The 20092-nt window shown below is 44.6% G+C and overlaps 1 protein-coding gene across 1 annotated transcript in view; it reads right to left on the bottom strand.

The window, feature by feature from the left end:
• Nucleotides 1–20092, bottom strand: part of LOC122392460 (eukaryotic translation initiation factor 4E transporter-like) — a 309584-nt gene that overhangs the window by 107306 nt on the left and 182186 nt on the right. Inside the window, exon 9 of the mRNA XM_043387322.1 lies at nt 5638–5753. Within this exon, the coding sequence (XP_043243257.1) occupies nt 5638–5753 (116 nt within the window). The remainder of the gene's footprint in view (nt 1–5637; nt 5754–20092) is intronic.

Genomic DNA, 20092 nt, shown 5'->3' with positions numbered 1-20092 from the left:
TGAATGAAAAAAGCCGAATATCCCCAGTATCCCACAATCAACTTCCTGGCTGCTCCTCCCCCCCCCCCCACACACACACACGTCTACTGCATCCCCAGAACATGAGGACCGGTCATCAGGTGACGGCCATTGTTTTGAAGCCAGTGCAATCCCAGCACCGTCTCTTCCGACCCCACCTCACCCCCCACCCCCCACCCCTCAATGCAGTCGAGACGGGTGTCAGCTTACGGTGCAGGTTCAGTGAACTCCGATTCGCGGCGACTGCGTTTCCAATGCCATCGCTTCCTAGTCCTTTGTTCTACCAGTTCTCTCAGAGGTGAGTTTGCGCGGGGACGCGGTGAGCCGGTCATGACCAAGAGTAACGCGTATAACCAATCCAATTTTTCTTCCACCCGCATTTAATTGATTGCATAGGGGATGTACTGAGTCGGAGCCGGAGCCGCCGGAGCCGGAGCCGCCGGAGCCGGACCATTTTACTCGGAGCCGGAGCCGGAGCCGGAGCCGCCATAACATTTCACCCGGAGCCGGAGCCGGAGCCGGAGCCGATTTTTTTCTCCGGAGCCGGAGCCGGAGCCGGAGCCGTCTGAAATATCCACGGCTCCGCATCCCTGCTTTGAGGTATTAGTTTTCTTCACAGGGCTGGGATAAAAAGTACTGAGGGTAATCTTCCACCAAGGAACTCCACTTTGACATCGTATGAGATGTATGCACGAGTTGGTAGGTGCTTAGTTCCTATAGTCAGTAGTTGTGTATGTTTAGTCGGGTTAGCTTAGATTAGATTGTTAGTTTTTTAATTTGCCAAGTGTCCATAAAAATGTGACCTGAGCAATGAGCATACTCCTGACTAGCCTGACAGCTGACTTAGCCTCAATCCTCACACATATTTGCAGCCTACCCAAGACCTGCATAGTAGTAGCACCCAGTTATAGGTAGGTACTCACCCTAACTCAGTCTTACCTGCTAACCTTCAACTTGCCAAAAGTTAGCTCACATTGCCAAGCTGCATCCAGGGAAACAGTCAACTGAGGAACTGGCTCATTGGGTGGCTGGTGTGAGTCTGTGTGTGTGTGTGTACTCTGTGTGTGTTTCTTCTCTGAAGCTGCTCTGCACTGCTGTATGTCATGTTAGATGCTCAGAAATGTGGGAAATGATTACTTAGCTACTTTAGTGCTTTGTTAATGCTCGAGACATGAACAAGTACAGATCCTGCAGGGTGCAGCTATGAGTTAGGTGCTAGGTGAGTATGTTATGTGAATGTGCTGTTCCCTGTTTGACCATAGTAAGTATACAAACAAGCACAGGGTCACAGTTATATTCAATCTCCACATAAACATACAACAAAAACGGCCATATGGCCTAACTCCGAACACACCACAGATAACTTAAGCCTTTGCAGGCACAAAAATGTTTTGATTAACAGGACAGGTATACAATATATCCTCTGTCCTTGGGGGATCTTGCTGCCAAGTTGAGGTACGATGACTTAACTTCAGGATTGATCAACCTTTTCTTAGCCACACTGCTTATATACGAGAAAGACCAAATGCTTGTTTCTTTGATTTACAGGACATGTATACAATATATCCTCTGTCCTTGGGGAATCTTGCTGCCAAGTTGAGGTACGATGACTGAACTTCAAGATTGATCAACCTTTTCTTAGCCACTGCTTATATACAAGAAAGACCAAATGCTTGTTTGTAAACTGCGTTGAAAATTTAATGATCCACCATCAATTCTGACATGAGGGCACAAATGAAATAGTTCCCTCTCCTTTTGGAATATACAAAGCAAAATATTTAATAGATTTTAGTGGATGGACAAGAGCAATTAGCATGGCTTCCCCTCAAGTTAACTTCTGGCACTAATGAATTACACTGACGCTTATTCGCTTCATATTTCGTAACAAACGCGCTAAAACTGCAATATAACAGCACTATCTATGCTTCTTGACAAAATGCAATACAAGTAAAAATTTAGCCCTGATGGCAATCATTCTTGGTGGAAACGTAATTACAAAATATTTTGTAGTAACTATTAAATTCCGGCTGAAAACAGTCCACGGTTTAAAAAAGAATCATTCCAATGACGGTCCATTCTTGCGGTCCTGAAATCGCCACTATTTCCGGCCTCTCCAACGCAACTCGTTGTCCAGACGTAAATATGCTACAGGGACAAGATAAAGCCGCGCGAATGGTCTCATGGTGTTCAGCTCGTCAAGGCGCATCGATTTTTTAAATATTATTCTGTTTCCTTATATGGTAATATTTTTCCATTTCTCCCATTTCCTCTCAAAACTCTCTTGTTTTCCTGTTAACCTGGCTATACTCTCCTCTATCACAACTTGTTGTTTTTCTCTGTTTTTTTATGCACAATATTTGGTCGGTTTCTTTTGTAGCGCGCTTGATAAATTACTAACTTTGCCAGTGTAACTATACACGTCTCCTCTGCACTCAGATTCGTAGGGAAAAACCATGTCTTTAAACTTCCATCTATATCTATATAATATTTCTGCAGAATTTCCGCTTTGATTTTGGTTATGAAATCTTTTGTTATAGGGCAATACAAGAATAAATGGGCAAGCGTTTCAGGCCGAAGCTTGCAGAATATACAATATTCGCTATCTGTTATTTATCGCTATCATCGCTATCGCTATCTATCGATCATTTGTAAACATGTATTCGCTGCTAAGATTCTGCTAATGAGCTTAAAATGAGACATTCTAACATATGCTGACTCAAAGCAACAAATGCTTTGAGTACTTCAATAAAACTATTATAATAAAAACTTTATTATTATACTTAACAATAAAACTATGCATTTGCTTCGAAGCATCCTAGGTCTCTTATCCATTTGTGTTTTTGTTGCGCATTGGTTTCATTTAGTTCCTTCTGTCTAAATTGTATGAATCTATCGTAGGCAAAACGTGAAAAACGAGGATGGTTCATAACTAGGTTCATTCGCGATGGTATTGTTGGTTGACAATGTTTAGGTATTGACATTGCTTTAACAGAATCTGGTAATTGTATATTGTTCATTTTGACAAATGTTCACTTTAACCCTCGCCCATGTAGGTGGGTGGGGTGCAACTCCCCCCCTGACGTTTTTCTTAGCTACACGCCGAACCGTTTCAGATAGCCTGCCCTGCTCAAATTTTCAGTACCCTATGGGGCATCCTTTGCGCAACTTTTGACTTTTTTTGTCAAGGTCATGTCAGGTCACGGAGTTATGACGTCATTAAGGGAACAACCTCCGGCCAGATTTACTCTAAATGGAGATTGCTTCACATTGGTATAAATGTCGACTGACCTGACACACTGATGGATTGTTTTAGAATCACAACTGGCTGATTTGACATTGGCACAATGTCCGTTGACATTTTGAAGGTTACTAAAGGTCAAGGTAAGGTCAATGACCTCGGTTGACCTGTAATGACTTCTTGCACTTGTATGCCTTTTCGGGGTATTTTGATGCCCTGAATTCGAATTTGCTATCCATTTCAGGCATCGTCGGTTGTTTCTTGTAGTTCATTTTGGGTTAGGGCCAGGTCAGTGACGTCACACGCCTGACGTGACCCAATGCACAAATAACCTTGCAGACTTCCGATGCTCCCAACGCATCATTTTTAGAGTTATGACATCGAAATACACACCAAACGATGGAGAATTGATCAAGGATCACGATAGTGAAGGTTTCAAGTCGATATCTCTTACCGTTTTGCCGCAATCGGCGCGGAAATCTGAAAAAGTTAGATTTTTTCCGAAAATTTGACCTTTGACCGGTCATAACTAGGTCAAATGTTGACCTAGGACCAAAAATGTACCACCAATCGCGAGATCTCGTTGAGAGCAATCCGTTGGTCTTTTGTGCTAAGCTCTACGACGCTCCGTTTTCAAACGCCAGGGGGGGTCGCACCAACCCCCCCCCCTGCATGGGCGAAGGTGGCAAAACACCGTTTACGGGCGAGGGTTAATGAAAAACAATATCAAATTCTTATCTGTATTCAATGTATCTGTATCTGTATACATTGAATACAGATAAGAATTTGATATTGTTTTTCATTTAAGTGAACAAGAGTCTGGTAAGCTTCTCATTAACCATCGCCCACACATGCCATTTTTCCCATCCTAGAACGCACATGGGGGGTTGCCATCCCCCGCACAGCGCCATTTCGTTTCTGTTGGAGATAGAGCTTCGCGGTAAAGACCAAAAAGATTCTTTGGGAAGAGACGAATCCAATGATGGTTACAGGACAATTTGCCGAACTGCATTTTGCCGAATGCTTATTCGCCGAATGTCAATATGTCGAATCCATTTTGTCAACGTGTCTTTTTGCCGACGTGTCGAAAAGGCGAAGTGCTAAAAGTCGAAATGCAATTTGCCGACATGCCTTTTTGCCGACTCTACTTTCTACTCTACACGGTTTTCTACTGTACACGGTGAAAAGGTTGCAAAAAAAAAGTGATTTGAGGTTGGGTTGGGTCATTCGAAGTGACCTGTTGACTTGACCTTGAAAGTAAGGAGGTTCAAACTTGCACACCATGTGTAAAATTGATGAGAAGATAATAGTGCCAAATTTCACGGAGCCGGTTTTCCCGCTATTTACGAAAAATCTCAGGAGTGGGGGCGGTCAAGGGTCGGTGCGCGGGTTAAGGCTTTCCTTTACGTGACTTTGGAAGCAATAGTTTTGAATTCCGCAAAGTGCGACATAGATAGCTCTTGTGTGTTGTTAAGCCTAGTGTATAGCTCTATTGCGTATTGCTTTGATCAAGGTAAAAGGTTTGAAAACGCTAAATCTGCGCTGACGTCACAAATCCGAAGGAGACATTCGAATACACTGGATCTTGAGAGTCCGGGAACTGCAGACTTTGAACTCAAATATTTCCGAATTAAGGCATTTCTCGATGTTGCGAGTGCCGAAACCAGTAGTTGTGAGCAATGGCCCCCAGTTTGGCTATATGAAGTCAAGACTAATATAAAGGTGAATAGTTACTAGTCAGTCACTTTCAGGACAATTGCTTCAAAATCCGTTAATTTGTGAAAAGTGAGCTAAGAAAGTTTCAGGAGGCAGATCTGGAGGGAAAAATTTTCACGTACAAAAAAAAAACGACGAAACACATGATATACAGGTTTGAGCCGCTAACAAAGCAGACTCTCCTCGAGACAGCCCTCCGCAACCCAGCGAATGTTTTGGCATGAATAATGATAAACGTATGGGAGTTGCAAAATTGATACGACACATTCGGCTACGATATGATGCGAAAATTTATCCCCTGGCGCTTTCAGTTTGTTCAGAAATTGAGTATTTTTGAAACGGAAAATGGTGCTCGGAATGTCGGGATTAGTGTTGCCAATATCAGAAAATGTATGTCTAATGTCAGTCCAAAAATGTCCAAGCCAGCCATTTGTCCAAAGATGTTCGAAACCTACACAATGGTTTACATTCAACACTGTTTTGTAATTTGCTTTGTACAATTGCCATCTCCAAATAGTTTATCATAACGAAAGTTGACCATTCTATTCGCCAGTCAATGCTAACACCACTAGTCGGGATGTCGATGGGCGGCAGTGTTCAATGCGAGGCATAGAGTATATAAATCGGATGGGTCCAGCTGGTGCCTGGTGGCGGCTAGCACTGACCAGCCGTCGGAAGGCGTCCTGGCTGTGCTGAGTGGGCGGCGGCTGCCCGGCTCCGACCAGTGCGTGTCCGCTGCCGCTGCTGTCCGCTGTCCGTTGTCCGCTGCCGCCGAGAGCCGCTGCCGGAGGGGGTGTCGGTCAGCGCACAGCGCGCCACTCTCCAGCTGCTGTCTCACGGCCACACTCAATCACACGCTCATTTCACACTGATATCAGGGCACAGATGCAATGTCACATTGTGAATAGTTGTGTTCAGTTTCTTTTTTAAGAAGTGGTTTGGCTTAAAGTGCTTTTTTTACTTACATCACCCTTCAGCCAGCGAACAGGCCAAAAATGAACCTGAGAAAATTGAAAAATGAAAATTGACCCTGCAAAAGAAAACCGCCATGGCCTCTTCGACCAGCTTACTCAGAGGCAGACCCTTTGGTGACATGACAATGTTGGGGAGAAAATCCCTTCAGCCCTCCATCAAGATTGGTAGTATCGATAAACGAATTATGTGTCTTGATATTGAGACGGATGCTGGGTTAATTTGCATATTTAGCCCGCGTCGGGCCGGGGGGGGGGGGGGGGGGTCTGAACACTCCGGTAAGCGGCATTCGAAAGAACGTCCAAAATAAGGACAAGACACTTCGGCCATTTTATAGGTCAGGTCAAAGGTCAGGTCACCGGAGGTCACCAAAGGTAAAATATTGGCTATTTCAACATTTTGGAAACTGCCAACGGCTAACTCGGCAACCAATAGAGCTACAGCGCCGCGAAAAAGCGCATTCGATAGCTCTTTTAACGCTCTTTCGCAAACATGTCCTCAGATTTGACCTCTTGTCAACGGTTTAGCTTCCAGAGGGCAAAAACTCATGGGAAAATTGTGAATAGCTAATTGATCGACGACAAGGTGGTATAAATCGCTGGAGAAAATGTTTTTTGTCGATGATGTGCCGCTTTCTTAATTACACGGGTTTTGCTGCATAACCTGATATGTTTCGCAATTGAAACTGGTACTGTTTGAAAGAGCATTCAATTTTGTCCAAGATACACCCAACATTTTTGCATGACAAGCAACAATATTCTAAAAAAAATGCAAATGTTTCAAACCGCTACATAGTTATTTTTACCGAAATTCATCGATGGTCCTCAAAAGACTTCACGCCAGTTTCCGAATCATTCTTAAGTAGAACGCATGATAATACCATAGAGATCTTATATACATAGAGATGACATGCACTTAAAATCGTGGCGATTCAGTGGGTCTTTTTAAGCAACTTATTTTCAGCCAGTAGCGTGCCAATATGGCTGAGGCATTGTCAGTCTGAAGAAATTATTACGGAGCGAGTGAAGCGAGCGTAGTCTTTCGTAGATTAACGGAAATTTCTTAGTATGAGCGGCCGGCCGGCCGTGGTTACGCTTTTGCGAGGCTTATATCTCAGCAACCACTTGACCGATTTACATGCGGTGATTTTTGTAGGGTAGCTTCATTTCTTCTACTAAGTATTGGATTATTCTCGATGCATGTGGTTGACCACAATTGCAATATCTCGGTAACTACTGGGCCGATTGCGCTGAAACTTGGTATGTAGGCAGAGGCGGATCCAGCTCAGAGTTTTTTTTTGGGGAGGGGGGGCAAACCATAACAATTTATCGATTCTTTCCATGCATCGTCCATAGGCGTAATGTTAAAATTATGCCGTTTGGGGGGCAAATGTCCATTTTGTCCCCCCCTGGATCCGCCACTGTATGTAGGGAGGCACCCACTAGGCAATGCATATCCATGTGCCACAGTTGGGGTGCTGCTGCACGTCCGCACGTGCAGGGGTCGATTCCAGATCTCGAGAACGGCTGAACCGATTGTGCTGAAATTTAGTACATGGTTAGGGACCAGTTAGTAGGGTAGGGTGCCGTGCAAAAGTCAGTTGGGGCCCATTTTGCACGTGCGCACGTGCAGGGTGCCGCTTCCAGATCTCGAGAACGGCTAGGCCGATTGCGCTCAAATTTGGCACATCGCTAGGGACCGGTTAGTAGGGTACAGTGCACAAGTTAGTTGGAGGTATCCCTTGCAATTTCGCACGTCCAAGGCCCACCCTCTCGCTCGCTCCGTTGGTCGCCCCAAAAGCCGTTTTACTGGTTAAAAATATTGCTGTTCTTCCCAGGCTGATTTCATTCCTGAGGTAAGCAATGAAATTTGTAGCATGAATTCATTTTATGTTTTTATTGAATTCCTTAAAAGCTCACCTAAAAACATTCTTTCTCATTCAGGCTCTCAGCAACCCGGCAGGCGGTGGACCTCCCGGCCACCTTCCGCGCGGTGGGGGGGGGGGGGGCGTTTTTTGCCCCCCCCCCTCGTATCTCCGAAACTACTGGACGGATCCGTAACATTCAAACGATGTTCGATAGCCCTGTCAAATTTGTCGACGGAACTCCAATTTCATTGACCTCGGGGTCACCGATGACGTCACAGGTCAGGTCACAGATAAAATGTTTTGCCGTTCACAGGTCTTCTAGGGAATGCGCTATAACATAGAGTAAAACGCATTTTGTCGAAAATCAGCAATTGTCTAATATATATGTTGCTATTAGAGGTCACTGATAATACCAAGTCAGGTCACAAGTCAGGTCACCAAGGGTCAGCACATGAACCAACTTTACTAGGGTTGTGCGATGCAATGCATGTTTTATGGCCCCCTGACATGGTCCCCCAAAAAAGGTCACAGGTCTAAGGTCATTTGGGTCAGGTTCATGGAATTTTCACTTTCAGAGGTTTCTTGAGATTTGGTCAAGTTTGGCGCTTTCGGTCAACCGTCGTGAAAACGGCTGTTCTGAACCGTTCTGAGCACGGTGCAAGCTCAAATATACATATGTTGCATGTTCCCATTCAATGATACATTAACCCTCGCCGGACCTATTGGTTTTCTACATACGCGCCTGCCGAGGGGGGAGGGGGGGGGGGGGTTGGTACGATTTCCCTCGCCGTTTCGCCCCTGATGAAGCTAGAGCGTCGCGGAAAAAAACAAGCGTGTGCGCCGTTACGAGACGCAGCGACTGGTACCCGATTTTAAGGTCTCAGGTCAACCGGTGCCCTCTGAGGTCAGGTCAAGTGACCAAGGGCAAGGGTTCAGTTTTTCATATCTTCGCAAAAAACGGTCGGAGAGCCGCGATTTTGGCATCATCGTGTTCGCCCCGCTCAGGCGCGTCGAATGGTATACTTTTTGTTCGGGTGAGATGAGCTTGAAGTGTTGACCTCGGGTCAAGGTCAGGTCAGCTCCCCTCAGATCACGAAGTTGGTTTAAAGAGGTCACGTTACATATTACTCGAATCGGCAGGTCTTCCTGAGTCCATTGGTGGCTTTACCGACTCGCTAACTCAATTCGATGGGGAGTTATTGATGAAAAACTCTAATGACCCAAGTGACGTTATAAATTGGAAAAGTGAAGCATCGGACCTTGCAAGGCGTGCAAGAAATCACGATTCCATTTCCATGTGCTGGAGACAGTTTGAGATAGTTCTCGGCGCTAACATAGCAGTTTTCATTTTTCCCCATTGACTTGTACCCAATGGTGAGGTCACATGAGTCGTGAATGACCTGTCCTCATGTGATTTTTAGGGAAAATCCGAGATAAACAAGTTGTGAGACCTCTGGAGGATATCTACTACATCATGTAAGTTTCATGTCCCTGTGAAAGTTCCTCTGGCACTGACGACGTTGCGAAGTTGCGACATCTGAGGACTGTGCAGAGATTCACTTATGACGTCACAGGTCAGTGACCTGACCTGACCTGAAAATGCGGTTGATGTCACAAGATGCGACTTGGATCAAAGGTCAGGTATGCCAAGGTTCAGCTCTCTACCGCCGGCGTGTTCGGAGCTATAGTGAAAAACCCTATGGGGGGCGGCACCCGCCCCCCCCCCCCTCCCCGTCGGCCGGCGAGAGTTAATGATACATGTAGTACCTGATACGAGCATAAGGTTAAAAAATGACTAATTTCAGTTCAATAATAACGCTCGAAAGCGTCACAGCTAGACAAAAAAGAAAAGCTGTACTTAAAAATAAACGAATGTGAACACAATCTCCTTGACCGAATCCTTACAAAATGCAAGTCACGGGCCATGGCACCCCAGAAAACCTTGCTTAAAAAGACCCACTGAATCGCCACGAAATCAAGTGCTTTAACATAGGCGTGTCATCTCTATGTATATCTATACTACTATTTGAACAGGATCCATCTGTCTGTCTGTTTGTCTGTCCGCCACGCCGTGTAGTGGGTTCAATTTAGCCGGCCTACAGGGCAGACGGTATATCGTAGGGGGTTGAAATTTGCACACCTTATAGGTGACAGAACGGGTCAGCGCCTTTTCTAGGTTCCGACTCGCTGGGGTGCACGGTTCGCGCGTGGGGCGCGCTGGAAGAACGCAAACGAAATTTTGATCGGTTCGTAGATCTTCATTGAGAGCCGGGGTCGACAAACTTTGTGGACTAAATGCATGCCGATCGGCGACGGGTGCCTCGCATTGGCGGATCGGCAAGTTATTAATTTGAATGAAAAGTGGCGAAAAATGTGTTAATTTTCGTTCGATGGAAACAGTTTGTGATAAGAGTTTACAAATGCACCGCGTTTGCCGCAATGCGCCACAATTATCTCAGGGCGTCATTTTTGCCGCAAATCGCACAGTTTTGTCAAATATAGTCCGATGTGGGTGCAATTTGGTGCCAAGATGCATGGTAAATCGCCGGGTGAAAATGCGCCGCGTTTGTCGCAATGCGCCACATACGCCACAAAGCGCCATTTCCGACAAATACGATTAAGCGTAATGGAATGGCACGAATAGGAGCAGGGCTGGGAACACTTCAAGTCTTATTTTTAGTACTTATTATTATATTAATTTAGTCCGTGACCTGACGTGACCCAGTGGTGTTGGTAGGGGTAGAGGTACGGGCGTTTTTTGCGGCGTTTGCGGTTGGCGGAGGGCGGTCGCGCGATGCGGGCGGTTTTCAGTTTTACAGCATTTGCGGTTGGCGGCGGGCGGGCGCGCGATGCGGGCGGTTTTCATTTGTTGCGGCGTTTGCGTTTGGTGGCGGGCGGGCGCGCGATGCGGGCGTTTTTTTGCGGCGTTTGCGGTTGGCGGCGGGCGGGCGCGGGATGCGGGCGGTTTTCATTTATGCGGCGTTTGCGTTTGGTGGCGGGCGGGCGCGCGATGCGGGCGGTTTTCATTTGTTGCGGCGTTTGCGTTTGGTGGCGGGCGGGCGCGCGATGCGGGCGGTTTTAATTTTTTTTTGCGGCGTTTGCGGTTGGCGGCGGGCGGGCGCGCGATGCGGGCGGTTTTCATTTTTTGCGGCGTTTGCGTTTGGTGGCGGGCGGGCGCGCGATGCGGGCGGTTTTCATTTGTTGCGGCGTTTGCGTTTGGTGGCGGGCGGGCGCGCGATGCGGGCGGTTTTAATTTTTTTGCGGCGTTTGCGGTTGGCGGCGGGCGGGCGCGGGATGCGGGCGGTTTTCATTTTTTTGCGGCGTTTGCGGTGTTGTTCGCGGTTGGAGGCGGTCGTTTTTTATTTTTGTTTGTGCGATGTTTGCGTTCGTCGGCGGACGGGCGTTTTTTTTCAATTTGCTTTCGCATTTGCTCAACACGCAGCAAAGCAAGTGGCGCAGCCGCTTGTCTATATTACTATTTGAGGAGGGTGCGTCTGTCCGTTACCGAGGTCCCGACTTGGTCGTGCTTTGCGTGGACTACAGGCCAGACCGTTGCACCTAGCGCGCTGAAATTTGCACAACTTATAGATCAAGGATGCGCGACGTGCCTTTGAGGGGTCTGGGCTCGATCGGATTGGTAGGGAGCGCGTGGCGCGTGCCCAAAAAGTGCAAATTCGCGTCATAGACTTTACATGTATAAATCAGCTTGCAAAATCGGGCGAAAATGGCTAAATTTGCCCGACACGGGTCCGGTCCCGGTGCAATACCTTGGTGACCAGGGGTCCGACCGGCACGGGGAAAACAGCATCGTGTAGAGAATCGAACGGGCTATCGGATGGTGTGCGTTGCAGAGGATAGCACGCGCCACGTGCACCGGGGAGGGCACTTTTATTTGAAAAATTGACGTTTTGGACGGATTTGGGAATTCATGTTATTTTTAGGTGACCGTCAGACGGAGCGAGTTCAAACAACGCCTATTGGCAAGAGGAATGTACCGCCTCTCATGGAAAAATTGTGAAAAGCTGATTGATCCAAGTCAAGGTGGTACAAATCACGGGAGAAAATGGTGTTTGTCAATTTTGTGCCACTTTATTAATCACACGGGTTTTGCTCAATGATCTGATCTCTCTAGCAATTAAAAATGGCACTGTTGGAAAGAGCATTCAATTCTGTCCAAGGTTCAGTCTTCATTTTTGCATGATGAGCAACAGTATTCTAAAAAATGTAAATTTTCCAAACCATTGCATCGTCATTTTTAGCGAAATTCATCGATGGCCCTCAAAAGACTTCACGCCAGTTTTCGAATCATTCTAAAGTAGAACGCATGATAATACGACACGGGCACCTCGATTCGATGTATCTTTTTTTATTACAAAATGCCTGGCCGTCAAAAAGCAATCGAACGAAATGGATACCAGCGAAATCGACAGAGACCAACCCAATACCCACGGGTAAAAAATAACCCTTCTTCGCGTTGCGGAGCACGCGGGTAACCCTAGTAAGATCTCTATGGATAATACGACACGGGCACCTCGATGCGATGTATCTTTTTTGTTTTATTACAAAATGCTTGGCCGTCGAAAAGCAATCGAACGAAATGGATGCCAACCAAATAGACACAGACCAACCTAATACCCACGGGTCAAAAATGACCCTTCTTCGCGTTGCGGAGCACGCGGGTAACCCTAGTATGTACCATTTTATTGATCAAAACGCTGATAATAAGGGTGCCGGAAAGTTTCCGCAAGAACGTCCTCTTTCTGTTCCTCTGAATGCCGCTGGAAGAAAGCGGCAAGGTCCTAGAGTACCTACCGATACAATCATATTTCTCCTTATTTATCTATTCTGAACCATTTTTCAGTATCTATTTGCTATAAAACGTCAATAATTTTCAACAAGTATAATGTATTATAAAAAGTAATGTATCTCTCCTTTTTGTACATCACTTAAGAGCAAAAAACCTCGAATTACTTTATATTTTTCCCATAATTAATGATGGTTGCCCTTTCCCATACAACTGAAAAGAAATGCTTGAGAAATATTTGTTAGCGTTAAAAAAACATTATTTGGCATAGTGGCAAAGTCACCCCTTTTCAGTTTAACTTTGCCACAACTGATTTTCTTTAAAAATTTATATTTTCCGGCAAGATATAAATACGATAATAACAAAACCCAAAGAGCTAATCTTCATACGTGTTTTGAACATAGAGTCATCTTAATACGTTAACAAGTTTGAATAATACCTACAAGCGTCTAAAGTTGAAAACATGGCAAAGTCACCCCCGTTTACGGTAAATCCTTGGTTGTCTAATTATTTGCGCCACTTTGAGTCAATTTTGCATCCATGATGTGTTTTCTTGTAAAGATAAGAAAAAAATGCCAGTTCAAATCCATTTTCATTTAATTATGGGACCAAAGTCAGGCTCAGGGCTACCTAACACCTGCATTTTCAGCTGGATTTTCAGTGTCAAATTCTTTGTAGAGTTTCTCAGACCACATCTCATGATCTCAGGACTAGAGGCCAGTTTCCAAACATTGTGTTTTTTGGTGTTTTGATTCTGCCTTTTCCCCTAGGGAATGTTGTCATGAACATTTATTAATTTTATTGTGCTATACGTATTACCTACCATTAGACTTACTAGTTTATCGTGCTTTTGCAACATGAAAAGTATTGTTCCTTTTATAGACCACAGTAGATTCTTGACAATTCTAATTATAACCAAGCCTGTGAAATGTTGAGGTCCATGTGTTACCCCTACACTTAGCAATGGAACTTCTACCACAAAATGTATCTTGCAGTGGCTATTATGTATGTATGTATGTATGTATGTATGTATGTATGTATGTATGTATGTATTGACAATTAACCCGCGCCCCGCTGCACACTGGTCGGAAACGCCCCCACGAGAGGCCACGGGAAATTTTTCAAGGAAAAAATTGGTCAAGGTCAGGTTAAGGTCAGGTCAAATTACGTCAAAATTCAAAGTTGATATTTTTGCATAAAATGGGCATCGATTCGATGCAGCTCGTCACGGGGAGTCTAATGGTGGTATTTGTTTTGCCCTACGTGGTCTAGAATTGCCAAAAATTGAGTTTGAAAATTTTACGACATCATTTTTGAACAGTTTTTTTTTCGCTATAACTTGGCCAAAAAACGGGATATCGGTCTGAAATTTGGTATGTAGATAGAAGATGGTGGGTAGGCTTTATCACAAGTATTCCGATTTTTTCGAAACTCAAAAAACTTTTTGGATTTTTTGGCTAATAAATAAAAAAAAGTTTTTTTTTATTTTTGGGGTGCAAAACCATTTTTTTTAAATCCGAGATATCAGTTTTGTAGCCCTGTTGATTCTACACCTTTTATGTCATAATCATTTTTCTGTATCTTCAAAGCTGTAGGCCTGACAGCTCTTCTCGCGAAGGTCTTTTTTCGGTCGAAAATGGCAGAACATGACGTCATTTGTGGCCAACCTATAATAGCCTCTGGAAAAATGTTTGGTCACAATGTGTAAAATTGATGCCCGGAGGGGTCCTGAAAGTTTAGTGCCGATATCTGCAGCCGTTTAGGAGATATCGGCGGAAAAGGACAGGGAGGCCGTTTCGCCCCCCCCCCTACGTGGTGCGGGGGGGGGGAGCCTTGCTATTAGTAACCATCACTCGGCTGAAGAAAGTGGAAATTGAAACCTTCGTGAATATAAGACGCTGCAAATATAGGACCCGTCACTGGCGTCAGGTGACCTTGGGCCGTCTTTTAACATTAGATCACAATTCCGGTATTATCACAATTTCCGGTATCGGTACCCTGGCCGGACCGACTGGCTTTCTATGTTGGCCGGGGAGGGTTGGTACAACTCCCTCGCCGTTTCGCCTCTAATTGAGCTAGAGCCTCGCGGAAAAAAACGAGCGTGTGTGCCGTTATGAGACGCAACGATTATTAGCCGATTTTAAGGTCTTAGGTCAACCAGTGACCTCTTAGGTAAGGTAAGTGCCACAAGGCACGGGCTCGGTTTTTGGTCAATTACTTTGCCAAAAAATGGTCGCACTGCCACGATTTTGGCATCATCGTGTTTGTCTAGCTCAGGCGCGTCGAATGCTATACTTGGTGTTCGGGTGAAGTCAACTTAAGGTGTTGACCTCGGGTCAAGGTCAGGTCGGAGCCCCTCAGGTCACGAAAATGGTTGAAGGAGGTCACATTGCATATCATTCGATACGGCAGGTCTTCCCGAGTAGTCCACTGGTGGCTTTCCCGACTCTCTAGCTCCATCTGATCAGGAGTTATTGACGAAAAACATATATGGCCTTAGTGACGTCATAAATGACGTCACGCAAAGTCAACAATGCTAGGGTGAAGCCATGGGCGTCGCCACCACTACGGACACTACGGACAGTGTCCGTACAAGTTTTGGAAGGTCCAAAAACTTGTACGGAATGTCGGTACAAGTTGTGACGACCGAAAATGAGCTTTGCAATTGAAATGGCATAATTGAAGCAAAGGTATTTTTGGTAATCCTAGATAATTCTAAAAAAAATCCGGGAGGTACTAAAGATGCTTTAGTTTTTGACGGGAAAGACAGCGGTCTTTATCACGTTTGTCGGTGCACATCTACCAGCTGAATGACATTGAATGACATTTTCTCTTCAACCCTCGCTCGCACATGCCATTTTCCCATCCTAGAACGCACATGGGGGGGGGGGGGTTGCCACCCCCCGCGCCATTTCGTTCCTGTTGGAGATAGAGCTTAGCGGTAAGGACCAAAAAGATTCTTTGGGAAGAGACGAATCCAATGATACCCAGTTTTACCTTCTCAGGTCAGTCATTGACCTTCCAGGTCAGGTCAAACTAAAAAATGTTGCTGTTTTGGGTCAACGTTGGATATCAAGTGCGCTGCTTACCATATACCGATGACGATGCTGTTTTCTGGTGCCAAGCCAGCTAGAACCTCTTTGTCACACTACCCGACCAGATTTTTGCTGCTGAGGTCATTTCAGGTCAAGTTAAGTCAACGTCAATTATGTGTTTGTATGTCTGTGTGTATACTGATGTGTGTACCGATTGTTGTTGTGTCCATATTACATGAAATCATGATCTGAGAAGCTTTTACCAAAAATGCAGTCAAAAAACTTCACAAAAAGTAAATTCAGCTTGCCTAAAACGCAATTTTCTTAGATGACCTAAGTTGACCTTGACCCTGACTGTTTGTGTATTGATTCTGCTTAACCTCGCGTTGTGTTCTAAAATTGTCTTAATTCTTTTGCTTAATATGTGAAACACTTGAATTCTCTTTTCTCACTCCCTTTTTTCATCTTTGCCACATTGATCCGTTTTTCTCGTGGCGGCACGAGCACAATTCACTAAAGTGACCTCCCATACATCCCCCCAGACCCTGAATGAACCCCGTCATTCAGATATCAAGTACGCTGGGTTGTGGAACTGGAAGCCTTCAATCCAGTTCTAGCCTCACGACCTTCGTAATCGGTCTCTTGTAGGTGCTGTTCTTGGTTTTCACTTCCACAACTCGAACGAGTCCGTCTGGTCCTGGGAACGTCCGCGTGACCCTAGCTAGCGGCCAAGACCCTCTCGGAGCCGTGGTATCCACCAGAAGCACCGTTTCGCCCTCGCGCAGGTTCTCAGATGGCTCAGTCCATTTTTGTCTTCCCTGTAGTGTCGGCAGATACTCGCGTATCCAACGACGCCAGAACTCTGCATTGAGCTGTTGCATACGGCGCCAGCGTTTCCTTGTTGTTTCTGCATCTTCTTCGTCACCAGGATTGAGATCAAGCCTAGTGTGGCCGAGCATCAGCGATGCAGGCGTGATCGGCGGTGGATCATTTGGATCACTTGAAACACTCGTCAGCGGTCTTTAATTTATCTGAGCTTCTGCGTGGCAAAACGCAGTTTGCAGTTCTTCATCACTGATGTGTGCAGCCTGGAGTGTTTTCTTCAACGCTGGTTTGGCACTCTTCACCATTGCCTCACAACCCCCGTTGAAGTGAGGAGCGCCAGGGGGTTCATTCGGTGTCCTGGCGAGCTGGAGCGCGGACGTGTCCAGTCCCGAGAGCCTTCGACGATATTGGCGCACAAACCAGGGAGTAGAGTTCATTGATAGATTTTGAGTTTAGAATTAATTTTTGTTCTTAAATTAGGTACCAACTTTCTTTTCGGTAATCTCACTAGTGATGTCAATTTCAGAAATTTTGGAAACCAATACCAAACCGATACCGACCAAACCCACTGAGAGTATACCAAAACCGAACCGATTTTCAGAAATAGGGGGGAAATACCGACTAGATACCGAAATCAGGGAATTATCAGACATGTGCTTCAAACTTTCTCAAGACATATGATTAGCCTTGAAAGGTATCTAATACTTTAAAATAAGGGAACAAAAACAAATCAGGCAACCTCTTAACTATTTGCACTGCAAAAAAACATTCATAACTGTATTTTGTAACTATTAATATTCAGGTCAGTTATTTAACTGGAATGTGGATTCAAGTCATCTGCATAAGGTGTTAGAACAATAACTTGTCCATGCCTGAACCAACAAACGTTCTTTCAATTCCAGTCATTCATTTCGAGTCCGGTCAAGACAGGGTTAAGTGTGTTATCATGATCCAAAAGTGGTGACCCCATTGACAATGATGAGCTACACCTCGGGCTACACCATTAATGTAAACAAAACCCATGATACCTACAGTTCAACCGTTCAACCCAAGTAGCATGGTGATTGGTGACGATACTGACGCAGCCAATTTTTCTTCATAAACAAATGTTTAACACAACAAAACTTGATAAATGATTACTTACGAGGCACACTGATAGATAGCAGACACCACTGTAATGATATCGCGATGAAATCTAAGTAAAATGTCCATAATTTTACGGAAGCATTGACACACGTCACGTGTCATCTCTTCCATAATGGCGGCCTTAGAGGCGGCGGCCATTTGCATTAAGCTGTATAAAATAAAGTTTTTCTTTTCTTTTCCTTAAGTCCACTTAAATCAAAATTCCTTGTATAAATTTTGACATCTTAAAATTAATTCAAAAAAGCTTGTAGGCCGTTTTTGCTGAAAAATGAAGTACCAGAAAAACAAAGTTGTTCAATTATTTTCAATTAGCTATTGAGCTACATCCGTACTTGGCGCAGCTGCGACATTGAAATGTTTTTAGATGTGTTCAGTTTTGAAACTGCTGTGTGCGAATCAAGCCAAAAACCAATTATATTTTATTAATGCTTATGATAACATTGCTAGCGATCTGTATCTGTTGAGGTGAGCAGGAAAGAGAACACTAATTGAAGAAAATAAATTATCCACAGGATCATGACAGGATCGCTCACTACAGAGGCTTTTGAAGTTGAGCGAAGTTGAAGATTTGTGGGATGATGATGAAGTGACAAATGCTGCCTTCAATATTAGATGATAATGGTGAATCTAGTGATGTATTAAACAGGGTTTTGGATAATGTAATTGCATTGCAGTGAAATGGAGAGCAAGACAAGGTCAAGATCAATCACAGACTCTTCAAAACAAAGTCAAATTTGTTGCTAATAAATGCTTTGGAAATTTTGAGAAAGGCAGTTAAAGTATGTTTTCCAGCATACAGTGAGTAAAACATTAATTCATGTTCATGTCTTGCACATTGGCTTCCTTTGTAAGATAATTATCCTCATGGTATTGGAATTTGCTAACACTGATAACTGATAAGTTGCCATTTAACATTGGTGGTCTGATGTATTTGATATTGCAGCTCATGTGTTTGCCCATTTGTTAGGACATCATGCATTTTGGAGAAATGTGTCATGATTGCCATTTTTTCTTCATCCAGTGTCATTTAGCAAATCAATTTTGAGTTCAGAAGGTTTATCAAAAATGCTTTCAAATCTTTTATGGCAGTAGTTGATTTTCATGATACCGACAAAATACCAAATGCTTTTGGTATATCATACCGAATACCGAATCGGTTTTGGTTCGGTATCGGTATACCGAAATTTTGGTAACCGATTGACACCACTAAATCTCACCTTAGTTTTGTAGCTTTGTTTTGTAGCAGTACAACAGAAAGTCCTCTCTCATCCTGGGTGGTTCCTTTCCAGAGGGTGCGGAGGGGGAAACACCTCAGGAAACCAGGGCCACAGTAAAGAAGGTGCTCAAGGAAAATCTGAAAGTAGAAATGAAGGGAGAAATAGTAGCATGCCATAGACTGCGAGACAAAAGGCGGGTGATTGTAAAGTTTCAGGACCTTGATGACCGTGCTGCTGTCTATCAGGCAAAATTTGAACAAGGTGGAGAACCAGGTGAAAAGATCACGATCCATGAGAACCTGACGGAAAAGAGGGCTAAAATGGTCTCTGTACTTGAGGAGATGCGCAAGAAAAAAGAGGTCCTCAACTATCATACCAAAAATGGCAACATCATGGCAAGAGATTCTACAACAAAAAGGTACTCGCGCATACACCCATGGTTCAGTGAGGAAGAAATCAAGGCTACACTAGGTAACGCACCACTTAAGTCAAACCAACGCGAGCATCAAACAGGCCACAACTTCATGCGCTCACAAACTCTCCTCAACATCCCACCCGGATCCGTCGCACAAAAAGCTACCAACCTTGAAGACTACGTGGTCCCTTCCGACGTCAGACTCGACAGGCAAAGAAGTCTCAGACTGAGCAGTAGAATATACAAATCCCTAGCTTTCTGATTGAGTCATTTTTGACTGGGCATGCCTGACATCTGGTCTTTGAAATGTGTGAAATAGTTTCAAATGGAAAGAACACAAATACAAATACTGCATGATACAAATACTGCAGCACATCATAAAGTACATGCTATGCATATTGCATAGTACAATAAACTTGTCACTCAAAATATCAAAAATAGCTAGTACAATTAGTAATACCTACTTACCAAACATAATAAAAAGATGACATACTGTGAAATATGACACTGTTTTGGTGCAGTATGCTTGGGACGGCTTGCTTATGAATGGTTACAATACTGCCTACCATACAGCTCTGAGCTCCAACGCACTGTCTGCACCTCACATCCGATACCCTTGTCTGGTCTGTCATGATAATGCTGGTCCCTTTACTGGAGCTCTCATTAACTGATCCTCTCACCTAATTGATCACTTTGATCTGACAGAACCCTCCAGGCCTCCATCTGCCAGCTCTGCCAGGGTGCTATTGGAGCTGCGTGGATGTGGGTGGAATGATTGTGTGAGTGGATGGATGAATGTGGTGACAAATCACCTGAACCTGGCAGAAAGGTCGTTTTAA

The sequence above is a fragment of the Amphibalanus amphitrite genome, unplaced genomic scaffold, assembly GCF_019059575.1.
Source record: "Amphibalanus amphitrite isolate SeventyFive unplaced genomic scaffold, NRLGWU_Aamphi_draft 000023F_arrow, whole genome shotgun sequence".
Lineage (NCBI taxonomy): Eukaryota > Metazoa > Arthropoda > Thecostraca > Balanomorpha > Balanidae > Amphibalanus > Amphibalanus amphitrite.
The sequence above is the reverse complement of the archived record's forward strand: the minus strand, read 5'-3'. Positions and strand labels throughout refer to the sequence as shown.